Raw genomic sequence first — 20,258 nt, forward strand, 5'->3', positions numbered from 1 at the left:
CTGCACATTCTCAGTGCACAAGAAAATCTATCCAGCGCAATGTTCCCTCGAAGCTGCGTGTGTGAGGTTTTAGAGTTTTTCGAGAACCGGCTAAAAGGAACCGGCTCTTTCAGGTCCCGAACGGCTCTTCAGGTTGTTTTTGCTTCTTTCATCCCTACACGACCAAATATTATGTAAAATTATGCACAAAATGACTTAAAGGAAGGGGGAATAGAACAAAAAAGTAAAAAATACCAAAATGCAAAAGTAGTGAAAAGCTGAGAAAAAAAGAAACAAAAGGAAGAGAAAAAAGAAGGAAGAATTCAGAAAAAAAGCCAGAAAAAAAAGAAAAGAAATAAACAAAGGAAAAAAAGTAAATAGAGAACAAAAAGTAAAAAGTAACAGCTAGGAAAAAATAAACACAATGAGATTTTTTTTAAAAATAGAAAAAAAACAGGGAAAAAGAAGAAAAAGTTTGTGTTGCATTCCAATAATTTCCAATGATACCAAGTCAATCTTGTTGCCAACATTATACTTCCACTAAAAAATGTGACTAAATACAGTTGTGTATCGTACTACTAATGACTTAGTTGCCACACTTGGGATTGCTGTTGCTCACTGTTGTTTCAAGCATTGCTCACCGACTTTGTGTGAACGCTCAGACCTGTGGAAAATTAGAGGGAACATTGCTCCTGACTCTATCCTGCCCTGTTCTCCGTCTGATTCCTGTTGCCGACCTTTTTCGGAACCCATTGAAGGATTTTATACATTTGACTATAAAGGATTTTATATGATTGAATACAAGTTACATCTATTGACTGCTATAAACATTTTCACCGAGTAGGCTATAGTTCAATGACAGGTCACGCTGTTCCAAATGCAGAATATTTCGGGGGGGCGGGGGGGGCCTTCCTTGGCACGCCCATGGGAGGAGTCGAGACGCCGTCTTGCGGGGAGACGTGGGCCGAGAGGAGAAAGCTACATATTAATATGCGGGGAGAAGATAGCCTATTGGCTGGGGTACTCAAAACAACACCGAGCGTTCCTACGTCTTCAGGGCCTTCTGCGTCACCAGCGGCTGGATGTGCTGATTATCTTATCAGCCGTACGTCCCGTTCCTTCCGTTCCTGTAAACAACATCACCAAGGCACCCAATGGAAAACACTGTCGGATTTCATCTTGGCTCTTGACTCATTGATAGAAATAGTTTAAAATAGCATCTGCTAGCAGCAAGATACCTCATTTACCTTGGTCATCAAAGTCAAGCCCACAGTTCTTTTGCTCGGTGCTGGATTTTTTCCTTTGAAACATACTAGAAAAATGTAAAAACTGGCCTTGAAAGTGCTTGAAAAGCGCTGTAATGTGCAGGGATGGGTAGGGTTACTTTAACTGGATTACTTTCAATGACTTTTGGATTACTCCAATACCAAATATGCTAATGAAAGACAAAAGAAACTAAATATGAATCAAATGATGACTCACAACACATGGTAAGCTTTCTCTCCCGGCTTTGATCTCTTTGCTCTCCGGCAAAACGAACATAAAATGCGACAGAAACTAAATGAAAAGAAATGCCAACATCATTTTTGCCGTTCCATGTATTCCGTTACTCCCCAAGCCTGCACAAAATTGAGTCATTTTATTCCTATTTAGTTTCTTTTGTCTTTTCTTAGCATATTTGGTATTGGTGTAATCCAAAAGTAATTGAAAGTAATCCAGTTAAAGTAACCCTACCTAACCCTGGTAATGTGGCAAGGAAAAAACGTGTTTGAACCCCGGAATTCACAATAGTCTTCGACTATTGTTGTCTAGGGCAAAAATGCGCCTCCTCATTATCATGTGGGTTCCCGTCATCCCCCCCCCCCTCTGAGTGTCATATTTCACTGTTTGCTAAATCCAAAGAAAATTTCCCGGGCGCTCGGAGTCAGATAAGCCTCAAAACATGAAGCGACACGACCACAAACTACTCCGGGTTGTCTTTGGCCCACAAGCGGAAGGAAGTTTCGAATAGACGGAGAAATGTTTGGTGAAGGCCGCCCTTTTGACATCATTCCGCCTTTTGGTGACCCAAAAGAGGAAAAAAAACACGAAAAGGGCAAAAGAACTGCGTTTTTTCGAAACAGCCTTTGCGATTTTTGCCACGAAACTGTACTAAGTGTGTAAGCACTTTGAATATTATGGATGTTTTCTGGCACTATGTTTTTGTTGCAGTTGTGCAGTGAGAAAATCTACTAAATGATTAAAATGAGATGATTTAGTACAATTTTTCTCTGCACAACTGTTATTTAAAGTCAACAAAAAACATAGTGCCAGAAAACATCCGTAAATGATTCATTCGGAGAACCACCAGGAAAAGAATGTGTGTGTCTGTGTGTGGAGTCAAACTTTGGAACAATTTACAAGACGCGATCAAACAATGTCCAACTATTCACGTCTTCAAATTTAAATACAAAAAACATCACTGGCGGAATACAGAGATGAAGAAAATGAGAGAGAGGGAGAGAGCGTGCGAAACAAAAGATAAAAAGTCGCAAGAGGGGGCGGGGGAAGAAAGGGAGAGGAAGAAAGAAATCCAAAGAGAAATAAAAAGACAGAAGGAGAGAAGAGAAAAGAAATTGCAAAGGGTATGAAGAGAAAGGGAAAAGGAAAAAAGGAAGTTGGAGCAAAAGAGGTTAAAGGACACAAAGAAAGAAAGAGACAAAGAGCAACAAAAGAAGAGAAAAAGAGAGACACAGAGAGTGAAAGAGACATAGACAGAGTGGGAGAAAAGGGGTGGAAAAGAAAAAGAGAGAGAAATAAATACAAGTACAGTGTCTTTGTCCGAGGCACCTGGCTTTGACAACATCAAGTTAACACATTTCAACCTGCAGCTTGTTTTTCTCTTGCGCTTCTCTGAGTGTTGTCTCGCGGGCCGGATTCAATCCCTTAGCGGGCCTGATCTGGCCTGCGGGCCGCCTGTTGGACACCTGTGGAATAGAATATACCTTTATTGTCATTGTTACAAAATGGGTTGAACATATTGTGACAACCAAATTGGGCATGGCACTCCAGTTTCACATATTAGCAAGTGAGATTAAAAGAGAAGAAGAAGACGGCAGCGCAGTGGTTAGCGCGTGTGCGGCACAGTTCTAAGGTCTTGCGAAACTCCTGTGTGGGTTCAAATCCAGCTACAGGACTTACTGTGCGGAGTTTGTATGTTCTCCCCATGCTTGCGTGGGTTTCCTCCGGGCACTCCGGTTTCCTCCCACATTCCAAAAACATGCATTTCAGGTGAGTTGGCCACTCCAAATTGTCCCTAGGTGTGAATGAGCGAATGAGTTGTCTGTCCCCGTGTGCCCTGCGATTGGTTGGCAACCAGTTCAGGGTGTCCCCTGCCCACTGCCCGATGATTGCTGGGATGGGCTCCAGCACCCCGAGACCCTACTGAGGATAAGCGGTGCAGCTAATGAGATGAAATGAGATGAAGAAGAAGAAGAAGACAAAAGAACAAAATGTCACCTATTCCAGATAGTCCGTTCCTAGTTTCAAAGTGTGGAGTATAGACATCTTGTACCTTTTGAGGTTATCATTTGTGGTCCATTTCCTTTGTACCGAAAACAATAGGACGCCGTTCATTTCCTGAGAAAACATTCAACTCTTGAGAATCTGGGAAAGACCTCAAAGAGCATCTCTCAACACTTCAATCCTCAGTCCAAACAGTCCCTCGAAAGGACATCCTTTCGCAAGCTACATTGCCGTAACTGAAAAACAATCATGTGTCAGGACCGGAACGGAGACAGGACCCACTTGCGTTGCATTGCAAGTTTTTATTGGAAAGAAGAAAAAAAGCTGTGCACACGACCTGGTGTTCGCTCTGGTACTCGGATTGTGCTCCGAACGCGGAAGTGGATCTTCCATGGCGGTGTCAGGGTCGGAAAAACGGGTCAGTAGCCGGGACAGGAGAGCAAAATCGTGGTCGGGGTCGGAAGCGAGTCATACGTCTCATCTCATTAGCTGCACCGCTTATCCTCAGTAGGGTCGCGGGGGTGCTTGAGCCCATCCCAGCAATCATCGGGCAGTGGGCAGGGGACACCCTCAACTGGTTGCCAGCCAATCGCAGGGCACACGGGGACAGACAACTCGCTCGCCCATTCACACCTAGGGACAATTTGGACCGGCCAATTCACCTGAAATGCATGTTTTTGGAATGTGGGAGGAAACCGGAGTGCCCGGAGGAAACCCACGCAAGCACGGGGAGACCATACAAACTCCGCACAGGAAGTCTTGAGCTGGATTTGAACCCACGCAGGAGGTTCCCATGACATGAACTGTGCCGCACATGCGCTAACCACTGCGCCGCCGTGCTGACGGGGCAGACTTATTTTCTTAAAGTATTTATTAAGTGAATTCCATCGAATTTGGCCAAGTTATTGTTGAATTAGTCTTCGTCGAGCCTTGCTCCCGTCTGTCTCTTCCGTCTTTTTGACACGTTGGGGCATCGGCCCCTCCCCCTTGGGCGGGCCAGGAACTCCCCCACTTCGTCTGACCGGTGCGTCACGAAGGCCCCTCCCCCCATGGGGCGGGTCAGGTGCCAACTTCACCTCCTCCTCGCTGGAAGACGCCGCCACATCTAGACCATGCAAAACATTCCCGCGCGCTTCCACGTCATCGGGACTCCGTGCTCCAAACATCGCCTACCACCTGCGTCAAAAACTGTTATCAACAGAACTAAACAAAACATTCGCATTCGGAACGGCGCAACCCGACCTTAAGCCTCTGTAAAAAATCCCCACTGCATTCGACAAATGTAATTTGTATTATATTAAATCCCTTATAGTCGAATAAATAAAATAAAAAATCCTTCATACGCCAGAAAAGGAGAGAAAACGTAGTTGGGGACAAATTGAGGTCGGCAGCTGGGACGGGAGAGCAGACGTGGTCAGGATTAAAAACAGGTCGAAGCCGGGGACAGACGGGATCAACAAACAGGTGGGAGTCGGGGTCAAAAAAGGCTTGCCTAGTTTTCACTGAGTTTCTCAGAGGGACTGACAAAAGGGGACAAACAGGACTGGGTTCAAATACTGATCGGGAGCCAATCAGAACCCGTGGCAATTGGCGCCAAAAGAGATGAGTCATATCAGTAATCATGACATAATGAGAATTATAATATATTTATAGAAAACATTGTTTACAGCGCAAATAGACGTGGCACTCCAGGATAAACCTGTGTTGGGAATTAAATATTAAAATGTAGCGTTTACCAAATTGTTCAAATTAGTTATCTGACTCCATTGACCAAACACAACCTACATTCACCTAACAATGCACGCTCATTTCTTGATGGAAAAGATGGGGGGGGCAGATTTTAATTTCATTAGCAATTATATTCAGGAATATAAAAACAAACTATTTTCATTAGTCTGAATCTGAGAGATTTACATCCAAAACGGCCAACTTGTCATTATTCAATCATATAAAATCCTTTATAGTTCAATGTATAAAATCCTTCACCTGGGAAATCCATAACTCGTGCGTGGCTTTCAGTTTCAGGAGCTTCAAGTGGACAGAGAGATGATGATGGTCTCCAATCGCAGCCTGGCCGACGGCAACTTGGCTCAGAGACCTCGCCTTAATAACGGCAGACTGCAGTTGGCCGAGAAATACCGGGAGCTGTCCAACCTGGCCAACACCTGTGTGGAAAAACAAAGTCAGCTCGGTGAGTTCAGTTTTATATGGCGGAAGAACGGTCTCCACAAAATAACAGACGCAAGAAATCGAAAGGAAATCGAGTAGTAAACAACATTTTCCACCAGGGTGCCCTGACCTGGCACCACAGCCCAGCCAGTGAATATCTTTTGCATTAAATGTCATTTGTATTCGATCGTATAAAATCCTTTTAAGTCAAATGTAGGGAATCCTTCACACGGCAGGGTGTCCTGCTTTCTTACGACAACACGGACAAGAATACGAGCGTATTTATTTGAAAATATAGCGGGAGGTCCTGGAAAAATGGAAGAATTGGCCTTGAAAGTGCTTGAAAAGTGCTTGAATTTGCCCATGGAAAAGGTGTCTGAACCCGGGGTGATGTGCGCAAGCGCCCGCATTCCGTCGAGTCAAAGTCAATTGCTCTTGTCGGCGTCTGGAAATAAAAACCCTTCGGGACAAATTGTGGATCGCGTGACTCAGTAGTTTGGTCGTGGGAAGCGTAGAGGGCACATTAAATACCAGTAGGACGCCTGCCACGGTTGTCAAAGAATCGACCGGGGTGAAAAAGTTCCTTTGACTTTGGAAGGAGTTGTTTCTTTAAGCTTCGGCCTGATTTTCTTAACCACAGGTGTCAAACAGGCGGCCCGCGGGCCAGATCAGGCCCGCCAAGGGATTGAATCCGGCCCGCGAGACAACACTCGGAGAAGCACAAGACAAAAACAAGCTGCAGGTTGAAATATGTCAACTTAAGGTTGTCAAAGCCAGGTGCCTCGAACAAAGACACTGTACTTGTATTTATTTCTCTCTCTCTCTCTGTCTCTGTCTCTTTCTCTCTCTGTGTCTTTTAACCTCTTTTGCTCTAACTTCCTTTTCTTCTTTTTCTCCCTTTTCTCTTTCTCTCTTCATACCCTTCAAGCTTTCTTTTCTCTCCTTCTGTCTTTCTATTTCTCTTTGGATTTCTTTCTTCCTCTCCATTTCTTTCCCCCTCTCTCACGACTTCTCTTTTTATCTCTTGTTTCTCACGCTCTCTCCCTCTCTCTCTTTCTTTATCCCGCCCTCTCTCTTCTTTTCCCTCCCTCTTTCTCTTCTTTCTTTATCCCTCTTTTTCTTTCTTTTTAATCTACTAGTCCGGCCCCCAACAGAATGTTTGTTCTACCGTGTGGCCCCCGAGTTAAAATGAGTTTGTCACCCCTGTTCTAAACCCCGCGGACACGCCGTGGAAAATCTTTGCCACTAAATCCTTGGCGCTTGGTTACCAGGGGACATTTGCAGTTCTGCTTATGGAGAACTCTGAGCTTTGAAGAATAAGCCGCATAACATCTCACGAAAATCATTTTAGTCTTTGCTTCCGGGGCGGTGATAAGACGTTCGGTGGATTTCTGAAGCTTTGTTTTTGTGTTTTTCCACAAGTGGGGGGAGAAAATTGAAATACTGGCAAAACAAAGAAACTAAATAGGAATAAAATGACTAAATTTTGTGCAGGCTTGGGGAGTAACGGAATACATGGCACGGCAAAAATGATGTTTGGATTGATTTTCATTTAGTTTCTGTCGCATTTGATGTTAGTTTTGCCGGGTATCAAAGAGATCAAAGCCAGGTGAGAAAGCTTACCACGTGTTGTGACTCATAATTTTATTTATATTTAGTTTCTTTTGTCTTTTATTAGCATATTTGGTATTGGAGTCATCCAAAAGTCATTGAAAGTAATCCAGTTAAAGTAACCCTACCCAACCCTGGTTTTGCCAGAGATCAAAGAGATCAAAGCCAGGAGAGAAAGCTTACCACGTGCTGTGAGTCATCATTTGATTCATATTTACTTTCTTTTGTCTTTTATGAGCATATTTGGTATTGGAGTCATCCAAAAGTCATTGAAAGTAATCCAGTTAAAGTAACCCTACCCAACCCTGGTTTTGCCAGAGATCAAAGCCAGGAGAGAAAGCTTACCACGTGTTGTGAGTCATCATTTTATTCCTATTTAATTTCTTTTGTCTTTTATTAGCATATTTGCTATTGGAGTCATCCAAAAGGACTCTGACGGAGGACGGCAGGCGTTGTTTTGAGATACGCTCGCCGTTGTTTTGAGGAACCGCAGACATCGGGACGCTCGTCTCTGAGATTGTGAAGCAGTTAAAGTAACCCTACCCAACCCTGGTTTTGCCAGAGATCAAAGCCAGGAGAGAAAGCTTACCACGTGCTGTGAGTCATCATTTTCTTCATATTTAGTCGTGTCGGTGACACTTTTGAATAATTGAACAGCGGCCTGACACGAAACATGAGGAGGACCCTCCCGAACTGGCAGTTTGTAGCTCTGCTCTCCCATTTTTTTTTTTTTTTTTTTGGTGCCGGTAGCCAAACAGCGAGAGCTTGTCGGATCGGGTTTCCCTTCTGGTCCTGTGAATCGTGTGTCTCGCTGTCTGAACTCCCAGCTGCTGCACACAGATCCAGGCTCGGATCACCTTCACTTGCCCAAATTCGCCATGACGCTTTTCCTATGATTTCACCAGCTCGCCGAGTCGAGTAGGCAGGGTTGGGTAGGGTTACTTTAACTGGATTACTTTCAATGACTTTTGGATTACTCCAATAGCAAATATGCTAATAAAAGACAAAATAAACTGAATAGGAATCAAATGATGACTCACAACACGTGGTAAGCTTTCTCTCCTGGCTTTGATCTCTTCCTCCGTCTGAATGTGCTGATTATCTTATCAGCAGTACGTCCCGTTCTGTAAACCAGGGGTGTCAAACTCATGTTAACTCTGGGGCCACACGATGGAACAAAATTTCTGTCGCAGGCCGGACTAGTAGATTAAAGAGAAAGAAAAAGAGATCAAGAAATAAGAGAAAGAGGGAGGGAAAAAGAGAGGGCGGGACAAAGAAAGAAAAAGAGAGAGAGAGAGGGAGAGAGAGGGAGAAACTAAAGATAAAAAGTCATGAGAGAGGGGGAAAAGAAAGAGAGAGGAAGAAAGAAATCCAAAGAGAAATAGAAAGACAGAAGGAGAGAAAAGAGAAAACAAAGCGTGAAGGGTATGAGGAGAGAAAGAGAAAAGATACAAAGAGCATCAGAGGAAGAGAAAAAGAGACACAGAGAGTGAAAGAGACAGAGTGGGAGAAAAGGGGTGGAAGAGAGAGAGAGAGAAAAATGAATAAATACAAGTACCGTGTCTTTGTTCGCGGCACCTGGCTTTGGCAACATCAAGTTGACATATTTCAACCTGCTGCTTGTTTTTCTCTTGCGCTTCTCTGAGTGTTGTCTCGCGGGCCGGATTCAATCTCTTAGCGGGCCGGTTCTGGCCCCTGTTTGACACCTGTGCTGTAAACAATCTCTTCCAGCACTTATGCCTGCCCTGAACTTCCACTGCTCATTGAATAAAGGCACAGTCCGTCAATAACTAGCATTAAACTCAATAACTGTAACTTGCATTCAATCATATAAAATCCTTTAGAGTCAAATGTATAAAATCCTTCGACGTGTTGGAAATGATGTCCGCCCGGGATTCCCGGGACCAGCCGGAGAACGGTTTCCGGTGTTTGTTTCGGATCTCCTTTGATCCTCACGCGGATGTCTCCCGGCGACTCGCTGCGAGGAAATCGGAAACGACGCAGAGGACACGAAGTTAGCGTTGAACTGGGGTCTCCAACATGGTGCCCACGGCCACCATGGAGCCCCCCTAAGGACAACAACTGTTCTGAAAATGGCTAACCAGTGCTGGGTCATTGGAATTTTCTAGTCTAGTGATTTTTCAGTTGGTTGACTGAATCTAGTGAACCTGGTAATAACATAGTAATAACACGATAAGTCCTTATTTAAGAAATTCAAATACATCATTTCCAGTTCATGGGCTTCATAGACAAAACATTTATTTAAGTATTGATCGTTATTTTGACCCAATTCATGAAGAGAGTAAAATGAGAATCTATTTGTGTATTAAACAAACGTATTCATCTTTTTATTGATTTATTTGACAGGAAATTCAACAAAATCCATTCAATTTATGGGTTTTATAAAGCGAAGGAGCAAAAATGTGCAGGTTTTTTTTTGGGTTAGCTACCTGGCTAACTGTTTAGCTTTATACCTAGCTACCTTTCTCCTGTTTTAGCTATCTAGCTAGCTTTTTAGATTATTTGCTTGCTATCTACCGTAAAATCCGGACTATAGAATGCACCCACCACATTTTAAGAGAATAACCGCTTTTGTACTTACACAAACCGCACCTGTATATAAGCCGCATGCGCCCACATTAAAACATGTAACACAATCACACAATTAACCCTAACCCTACTTTGAGTCCCACGATTTTAACTGAACATAAAGTACACAGTTTAAAAACCACAGCAGGCAAAGTGATACCGGTAAGTTAAGATTTGATGCAAACCTGCAGAGTCCGGGTCCTGTTAAAAGTAATCCAAGGAAAAAAAAGTGTATATTTCCAAAGGTAAGGGTGGGAAAATATATATCCACCATTGTCTGCCGTGTCCACAAACACTCACCTTTACCGGTCCCCACTTCCCGTCATCCCCCGCGTCTGTTACGCCCCTTCTTTTTAATTGGTCAGTGCAAGACTTATCAGAATAAGTGTCCAAAATAAATACAAATAAATACATGACAAAAATATACAGTTGCAAATACATATTTTACATGGTTACACATATTTACAAAGAAAGACGGTACACCGAGAGAGTTTTCAAAGCTTTAATAATAATATTATAACTTTCATCCCAAACCGTGCCTGTGAAGGGTAGCAAAACGCTACTAGCAACACGCTCGCAACACAGTAAATGGGTCTGTTAAAAAAAACTTACTGTACATTTAGAAATCACGGTAAAACGTTTTCATCTTCCTACCTCTAACTGTCGTCATCAAATTGCGTTTAGCTAGAAAGTTGCATCATGATCCTTTCTTTTTGCAATTTGCATGATGAGGATATGTCTACGCAAATTTAATTTGTGCACAAGCTAAGAAGTTGCAGTCTTCCTCGGCGCATATATTCCACCGGTCTAAATCCTTTTGTACTCGAGCGCCGCCGGCGGCTGTTAGAAAAATGACATCAATTGGCCGCATCACTGAATAAGCCGCAGGGTTGAAAGTTAGGGAAAAAAGGAGCGGCTTATAGTCCGGAATTTACGGTAGCTAACAATTTATCTTCTTTGCAATTTATCAAGCTAAATTTTGGGGATCCTTTCTTGCTAGCTATCTAGCTTTGTCTTTAGTTTTCTATCTGACTTTGAGATGGCTTTTCACTAGCTATGTAGCTCCCACTTGTTTTTTTTTTTACCAGTTTCCCTTTCTAGCTAACTTTCAAGCTATCTTTTTAGCTGTTTAGCCAGCATCCGTCGGCGCGTCTGTCAGAATTGAGCTGGGTGTCGTGATTCGTTTGTAACCGTCATCACACACTCCATTGACCAAGAACAGACATCTTTTTTTTTAGGCTTCTACTCTCTGACAAGCAGGAATTCCCGTGATTCGAATACAGAGTGCGCATTGTTTTGGCACTATTACAACCCTTTTTACACTCTGACATGAATTTTGATAACTCCAATTGCTAAAAAGCACTGTAAAATTTCCAATGAGATCATTTTGTGATGTTCAGTGATTTTAAAGATTGATGCTGTGCAATGATTAGGGATAAAACGTGACAATTTTTTGGAGATAAAGCTCTATTACGGATACTGAAAGATTTGATACATTTGACTATAACGGATATTATAAAATGAACTACAAGATAAGTACATGTACTCAGTTTGATGCAGTAGAGAGATTCACCGACTGTTTTTCTTCAAGGTACATTAGAAGGTTAGGCTGTCTGGAATGCATCAGACGTCTTTTGATAACAGAATTCCTGTGAATGCTGACGGGAGAAGGCCAGACGCACATGGACAAACATCCGCCTTTGGCAAGGCGGCGGCGCACCCATGGGAGGAGGAGTCAGCGCGCCCAGGGGAGGAGTCGGCACGCCCATCGGAGGGGACGCGCCGGCTTTTGAAAATACGTGGACAGAAGACTGAAGAAGAGAGACGGGGGGTCAGATCAGAGAATGAGAGGGAGGCTCGACGAAGACTAATTAGACTAATTCGACAATAATTCGGCTAAATTCGCTGGAATTCACTTAGTTAAATACATTAAGAAAATAAATCTGCCCCCGTGTGGAAATGCCTGTCTCTTGTCAATATTTTTTGAGCATGCATTGTTAGGAAAATTAAGTTTGTAGTTGGTTAATGGAGTCAGATAACTATTTCGAACAATTTGGCAAACGCCTCATTTGTAATATAGTTTTTTTCCCTAACGATTTGTCGTCAGAATTTGGCTCCTGCAGTCCCTCTTCTCCCCAAAAGATGGCAGCTTCACCCCCTTTTCCAATCCCTTTTAATTTTCCCCTGCCCAGGTGTTATGATTCCTGAAGCACTTCAACTGTTTTGATTCCTGAAGCATCTCAAGCTCCAAAAAGACAAGCCTTCGCCTTCCACGTTCCAGTTTTTCCAAACCAAGATCTCCTTCTCTGGTTCCCTCCTTGTCCCACTATCGTCCACCAAAGCCCCCTTGCTTAAAGGTATTCCCAAATCCTCACCTCGAGATTTTTCTTCACCCCAAGACCCCCTCTCTGGTGTCCCTCACAAGCCTCCCTTTCAAGATGGCCTCCTCTGCTATCCCGGTCCCACACCCCCTTCTCACCGGTAACCTTTTCCTTTGCTGTTTAAATAGACATACCCCCTAGTGGGGTCCGACCCATCTCTTGTGTCTCACGTTTGGGTCTTCTGACACCTCGTGACAGACGTGGCTAAAATTAAACGCGGCAACACACTGATACTCTTTCAAGTGTGGCCTTTTGTTGGGAATTAATATCAAAATGTAGCGTTTACCAAATTGTTCGAATGAGTTATCTGACTCCATTAACCAAACACAACCTACATACACCTAACATTGCACGCTCGTTTCCTGATGGAAAAGATGGACAAGAGACCGGTATTTCCACACGGGCAGATTTAATGTCTTAAACAATTTAACTAAGTGTACGCCATTGAAAACGGCCGAATTAGTGACGTTGGAGTCTCTGGGAAGCCCTCTTCTCAAGTCCTTTAGCTTTCTCCTATTCACCATCTTCTCCCCGCATAATGGCGTGCCGGCTCCTCCCATGGGCGTGCCAAGAAAGGCCCCCGGGATTTCCACACGGGGGCAGATTTCATTTCATTAACAATTTAACTAAGTGTACTCCATCGAAAACGGCCGATTTAGTGTCGTTGGCGTCTGTGGGAAGCCTTTTTCTCAAGTCCTTTAGCTCTCTCCTACTGGCCATATCCTCCCGCATAATGGTGTGCCGACTCCTCCCATGGGTGGATGTGCTGATTATCTTATCAGCCTTATGTCCCGTTCCCGCCGTTCCTGTAAACAACATTTTCCACCAGGGTGTCCTGACCTCCTACCACAGCCCAGTCAGTGAATATCTTTTGCATTAAATGTAATTTGTAGTCAATCGTATAAAATCCTTTATAGTCAAATGTATAAAATCTGTCACTTTCCACGAAATAAGCACTTCAATTGCATCAACTGTTATCCGAAGCATCAATAAAAGCACAAAATGTTAAAAATAAATTCATTTGTTTAGGAATTAATAAAAAAAAAACATGTCAAGAAAACTAACAACATTTTGGGTGGTCGCCGTCAGCATTGCTACTCATAGATTTACAAACTGTAAAATCTAGACATATCTAGACATCTATCTATCTAGACATCTACCTAGATAGACATCTATCGAGACATCTATCCATCTATCCATCTATCCATCTATCTATCTTTCTATCCATCTATCTAGACATCTATCTATCTATCGAGACTATCCATCTTTCTATCTATCGAGACATCTATCTAGATAGACATCTATCTATCTATCGAGACTATCCATCTTTCTATCTATCGAGACATCTATCTAGATAGACATCTATATCTATCTATCCATCTATCTAGACATCTATCTAGACATCTATCCATCCATCTATCTATCTATCTAGACATCTATCCATCTATCTAGACATCTATCTAGACATCTATCCATCCATCTAGACATCTATCTAGACATCTATCCATCCATCTAGACATCTATCTAGACATCTATCCATCTATCTAGACATCTATCCATCTATCCATCTATCTATCTATTGAGACATCTATCTATCTAGGCATCTATCTAGATAGACATCTATCTATCTCTCTAGACATCTATCCATCTATCTAGACATCTATCCATCTATCTAGACATCTATCTAGATAGACATCTATCTATCTATCGAGACTATCCATCTTTCTATCTATCGAGACATCTATCTAGATAGACATCTATCTATCTATCTATCGAGACATCTAGATAGACATCTATCTATCTATCTATCTATCTAGACATCTATCCATCTATCTATCTATCTATCTATCTATCTATCTATCCATCTATCTAGACATCTATCTATCTATCGAGACTATCCATCTTTCTATCTATCGAGACATCTATCTAGATAGACATCTATCTATCTAGATAGACATCTATCTATCTAGATAGACATCTATCTATCTATCTAGACATCTATCTAGACATCTATCCATCTATCCATCTATCTATCTATCTATCTAGACATCTATCCATCTATCTAGACATCTATCTAGACATCTATCCATCCATTTAGACATCTATCTAGACATCTATCCATCTATCTAGACATCTATCTAGACATCTATCCATCCATCTAGACATCTATCTAGACATCGATCCATCTATCTAGACATCTATCCATCTATCTAGACATCTATCTAGACATCTATCCATCTATATATCTAGACATCTATCTTGCCTATAGTGGAGGAACACGGTACAGGTAGATCATGGTATCTTACTCATGATCCTATAGAGACACCAGTGCTTGGTTTGAATCAAAACCCATATTCAATCAAATTCCAAAAACAGCTTCCGTCAACTCGTTCTGATGTTCTGGTCTGAGAGCATTGTGCAGTAGCAGGAAGGCGTTGTCAGGGACGGCTGTAAGGAGAAGAGGCGTCGCGGTGCAGTTTGCGCAAGCCCCATATTGGATTGGTGTCAGCCATCACCCTTCCCCCCTTTTGTTGACAGGAGCTTCAGCTAATTCACTGAAGCACATGTTTTCACACTCGGGGGAGGACGACGAAATTCACGATTACGTCCTCCAACGAGCATCTGGTTTCGCTAGCTGGGTTAAGTGGAGTACCGCAATATGTTTTATTGAGAATTGTGAATGTCAATAGACTGTTTGCATTTTTTTGTACCGAAGAATTTTATACATTTGACTATAAAGGATTTTATACGATTGACTCATAATGCAACGAAGATTTTCACCGAGTAGGCTTTAGTTCAATGACAGGTCAGGCCGTTCCAAATACAGAATATTTTGTCTAGTTCTGTCCATAACAGGACTCTGACGGAGGACGGCAGGCGTTGTTTTGAGATACGCTCGCCGTTGTTTTGAGGAACCGCAGACATCGGGACGCTCGTCTCTGAGATTGTGAAGCCCACGTTGGGCTTCCTTGGCGCGCCCATGGGAGGAGCCGGCACAACATTGTGCGGGGAGAAGATGGCCAATAGGAGAAAGCTAAAGGACTTGAGAAAAAGGCTTCCCAGAGACTCCAACGACACTAATTCGGCCGTTTTCGATGGAGTAACGTTATACACACAGTAGTACATTACAGTATATGAGCAATAACGTATTAGTCGAAAACTATTGCTGAACTTATTAGCACGACATTGGATACAACGGAGTTCGAACCCAGATCACGACAGGCCCCGTTTTTGGCTATACGTCGCTAAGCAATCTTTCATATGCAAGCTCATTAATCAATCTATGTTCACTGTTGAGACTCGTTACTAGGGAAACCCACAGAACAAACTTTAATTAGGAAAATGGCAGCATAGCACACAGAGCAATTTGATTGGGTGAGGCGTAGGAGTGGGTGGAGCTACACACACAGCGCCGTCGACACCGAAAGTCCGTACGTCAGAATCCTCGTTTGCAGTATTTTGTGACATTTTTACTAAAGAACAGTCGGAATGAGCCAGAGGGAGACTAGTTTAAAGGGGTAGATTACAGTATTTGGTACGGGACACAGGTTCTGGCATTATTACTGTTTCACAGATGTGATCAAATCGTTTCATTTCATTTCATTCAATGTTCTGAAGAATTTGCTTTTGTCCGGAGAGCGGTTTTGGCGCTCAAATGTGATACGGCGGGGCTCTCTTCAGAAAAAAATCAAAATATTTTCGGTTTGATGCCTCTGTTCCGCACCCCTGCTGTATAATACATTTGCGATTGTTTTAATACTGTTTTACCAAATTGTTCAAATGAGTTATCTGACTCCATTAACTAAACACAACCTACATTCACCCAACAATTTATGCGCACTCGTTTCTTGAGGGAAAAGATGAACAAGAAAGCCGACATTTCCACACAGTGGCAGATTTGATTTCATTAACAATTTAACTAAGTGTACTCCATCGAAATCGGCCAAATTAGTGACGTTGGAGTCTCTGGGAAGCCTTTTTCTCAAGTCCTTTAGCTTTCTCCTATTGGCCATCTTCTCCCCGCTTAATGGCTTGCCGGCTCCTCTCATGGGTGTGCCAAGGAAGCCCCCCCCCTCTGGAATACTCAAAACAATTTAACTAAATACTCCATCAAATACGGCCGAATTAGTGTCGTTGGAGTCTCTGGGAAGCCTTTTTCTCAAGTCCTTTAGCTCTCTCCTATTCACCATCTTCTCTCCGCATAATGGCGTGCCGACTCCTCCCATGGGCGTGCTAAACAGGGTTGGGTACGGTTACTTTAACTGGATTACTTTCAATGACTTTTGGATTACTCCAATACCAAATATGCTAATAAAAGACAAAAGAAACTCCATATGAATAAAATTACTAAATTTTGTGCAGGCTTGGAATACATGGAACGGCAAAAATGATGTTGGCAAGCTGTTTGGATTTATTTTCATTTTGTTTCTGTCGTATTTTATGTTAGTTTTGCCGGAGATCAAAGTGATCAAAGCCAGGAGAGAAAGCTTACCACGTGTTGTGAGTCATCATTGTATTCATATTTAGTTTCTTTTGTCTTTTATGAGCATATTTGGTATTGGAGTCATCCAAAAGTCATTGAAAGTAATCTAGTTAAAGTAACCCTACCCAACTGTCATGGCCAGCATGGTCGCCGTGGCGACCGGCTGGCCACGCCCCCTGGGCACCAGCTGAAGCAGATCAGCTAATTGCGTGTGTGCTACTTAAGGCTGGGTTGTGGGTTTTGCGGGTGCTGGCTCATTACACATTTTCCGTTCTGTTATGCCCTGTCCTGTTTAGTTTGAGTCGGAGGAAACCTGTACCTGCCCATTCTGAGTGTAAGAATGTTTTTGTTCTGTTTTGTCCCGGAGTTTTGGACGACTTTTATTTTGTTAAATAAAAGTTTTGATCTTAACCGCAATTGAGTTCTCCCTTCCTGCCTCCTGCCTCCGTTCTGGTCCGGTCCACACTCGTGACACCAACCCTGGTGCCAAGGAAGCCCCCCCCTGGGCGTCGCAATGTCTGGAATACTCAAAACAACACCGAGCGTTTCTACGTCATCAGGGCCTTTCTGCGTCTGGATGTGCTGATTATCTTATCAGCCTTACGTCCTGTTCCTGCCGTTCCTGTAAACAACATTTTCCACCAGGGTGCCCTGAATATCTTTTGAATTAAATGTAATTTGTAGTCAATCGTATAAAATCCTTTATAGTCAAATGTATAAAATCCTTCATTACGAAAAGGGACTTTCAGCTCCTGGCTAGCTGCACATTTCACTCACGAACCCTTGAGTTCCTTTCCTCAACGTGGCTTCAATCTCCATTTCATCTCCCGGCAGTGAATCCGTCAGGACCGCAAACAAATGGCCCGGTTTGACACCCTGACGCTTGCACGGGGCTCTTCTCATGCAGAATGTAGGTCACTTTTCAGCCGCGTAGGAGTTTCTCGTTTTCCCCGGCTGTCGGCCCGTGTTCCCGTCCGACACGCGGCGAGTCCGACACGGGCCCTATCGTCTTTATGCACGCCTGCTCGTTTTTTTCGACCTACGAAGGATGTTTTTCCAAGAAGCAGATGCATACTTGTCGCGCTCCAGGGCTCCATGCCCTTACAAACTGTCGGATTTTCCCTTACGAAATACAAAATAATCGTACACCATATTTTTTTTTCAAACCTGTTTATTGATGTAGTTTAACATGTTATATTGTACATGTGTTTCCTTATATCCTATATATTGTTCATTAACATCTACTGAGTTGCTCGACATGAATGAGGTTTATTATGAAAAAAAGTTCAAAAATGAAGTCGCTTGGACGTTCACTGGAGAAGGAAAAAAATACATGCAAATAGAATGAAGTAGAATAATACATTTTCTTATTCATCTCATCTCATTAGCTGCACCGCTTATCCTCATTGGGGTCGCGGGGGTACCGGAGCCCATCCCAGCAATCATCAGGCAGTGGGCAGGGGACACCCCGAACTGGTTCCCAGCCAGTCGCAGGGCACATAGGGATAGACAACTGTTCACTCCATCCATCCATTATCCGCACCGCTTATCCACAGTAGGGTCACGGGGGTGCCGGAGCCCATCCCAGCAATCATCAGGCAGTGGGTAAGGGACACCCCGAACTGGTTGCCAGCCAATCGCAGGGCACACAGGGATAGACAACTGTTCACTCCATCCATCCATTCTCTGCACCGCTTATCCACAGTAGGGTCACGGGGGTGCCGGAGCCCATCCCAGCTATCTTCAGGCAGTGGGTAAGGGACACCCCGAACTGGTTGCCAGCCAATCGCAGGGCACACAGGGATAGACAACTGTTCACTCCATCCATCCATTATCCGCACTGCTTATCCACAGTAGGGTCACGGGGGTGCCGGAGCCCATCCCAGCAATCATCAGGCAGTGGGCAGGGGACACCCTGAACTGGTTGCCAGCCAGTCGCAGTGCACACGGGGACAGACAACTCGCTCGTTCATTCATACTCACATAATGCATCAAAGCTAGTGAGCCGTTTGAGAGCCGGCTCTCTTTAATGAGTTGAGCCGAAAAAGCCGGTTCTCTAAAAAGAGACGGACTTCCTGTCACTACACAATTACCACATGAAATCCTATGTTTTTTAAGACCACATGTATTTCAAATTGACTCAATCAACCCCTGATCGGTATGATGCATGATGGGAAATCCCCAGGCGGCAGACGCATGCGCACAGTAGCATCAAACCGCCGGCTTCGTTTGCAACGAAAAAAAACATACAGAGATAGAGGCTACCGCGGCGAACTCGTTTGATTCGATTGATTTGCCTTTTCGAGATAGTTGGTACCCATCATTGACAAATTTTTGCGTTTTTTCGTGCAGATTTTCTTGTACTTCGTACACGTCTTAAAATACATAATGAACCTTCGACTGGAGGACATTTGACTTTCTATTTTACACTTAAATGATTCGGTTCGGGCAGCACGGCGGCGCAGTGGTTAGCGCTTGTGCGGCACAGTTCATGTCATGGGAACCTGTCGTGGGTTCAAATCCAGCTCCAGACTTCCTGTGCGGAGTTTGTATGTTCTCCCCGTGCTTGCGTGGGTTTCCTCCCACGTTCCAAAAACATGCATTTCAGGTGAATTGTCCGGTCCAAATTGTCCCTAGGTGTGAATGAGCGAGCGAGTTGTCTGTCCCTGTGTGCCCTGCGATTGGCTGGAAAACAAGTTCAGGGTGTCCCCTGCCCACTGCCCGGAGATGGCTGGGATGGGCTCCAGCACCCCCGCGACCCTAAACCTTCCCTTTTGTACTCGAGCGCTGCTGGCGGCCGTCAGAAAAATGACATCAATTGTCCACATCACTGAATAAGCCGCGGGGTTTGGGAAAAAAGTAGCGGCTTATAGTCCGGAATTTACGGTAATTCCCAACAGTGGGTAAGTGTGAAGCACATTGTAAAAGCTTCAGGGGGGTCTTCAGTGACTTGAGGAGCGCTCTATAAATATAGATTACTGACATTTACCATTCATGAACGCGTGTGAGCTCGAGTGAGAGCGGACGTCCCTTCAAGCTGTGGCGTGACATCATTGCATCGAGTCCCGAAGGTTCCACTGGATTCAGTTCCACCCTGGTTGGGGGATTTTGGGGGAGAGGGGGCCGGGGGGGGCGGTTGAAAATAAAGGTCAATTTATAGTCTCTGATAACGCAAAGTACTTCCCCCGCGGTGGTGCTGACGAGTGTCATTAAAAGCCGGCTCGTTTATTTTTCCAAAAGCGAATGAGAAATGAGCATGTTGCCAGGCCGATAGAAGATTGGATTCAACAGCTTGGAGTGGTCCTGCCACCGCCAGGCGTTAGAGAGCCCACACAATCAGAACACACAGAAGCAGATGTTTATGGATTTCATTGGTATTTATTGGGGGGCGCCTTGATACTAAAACTAGCTAAAGACATTACCGGAGTCCTAAAGTGCAACTGTGTACATTTTCACAAAAAATGGTTCAGTCATTTTGAGTTTATTATTCACATTCAAACACACGTACGTACAGTACAGTAGTGTTGGGAATTAAATATCAA

General features: G+C 43.7%; 1 protein-coding gene across 2 annotated transcripts in view; it reads left to right on the top strand.

Moving 5' to 3' along the window:
• Positions 1-20,258, top strand: part of vps37d (VPS37D subunit of ESCRT-I) — a 30,355-nt gene that overhangs the window by 4,264 nt on the left and 5,833 nt on the right. For both annotated transcript variants that reach the window (XM_088321055.1, XM_088321056.1), the window contains exon 2: positions 5,503-5,674. In XM_088321055.1, coding sequence (XP_088177181.1) covers positions 5,503-5,674 — 172 coding nt within the window. The remainder of the gene's footprint in view (positions 1-5,502; positions 5,675-20,258) is intronic.

This window comes from Urocampus carinirostris, chromosome 17 (assembly GCF_059441175.1).
Source record: "Urocampus carinirostris isolate Australia breed hairy pipefish chromosome 17, RoL_Ucar_1.0, whole genome shotgun sequence".
Taxonomy (NCBI): domain Eukaryota; kingdom Metazoa; phylum Chordata; class Actinopteri; order Syngnathiformes; family Syngnathidae; genus Urocampus; species Urocampus carinirostris.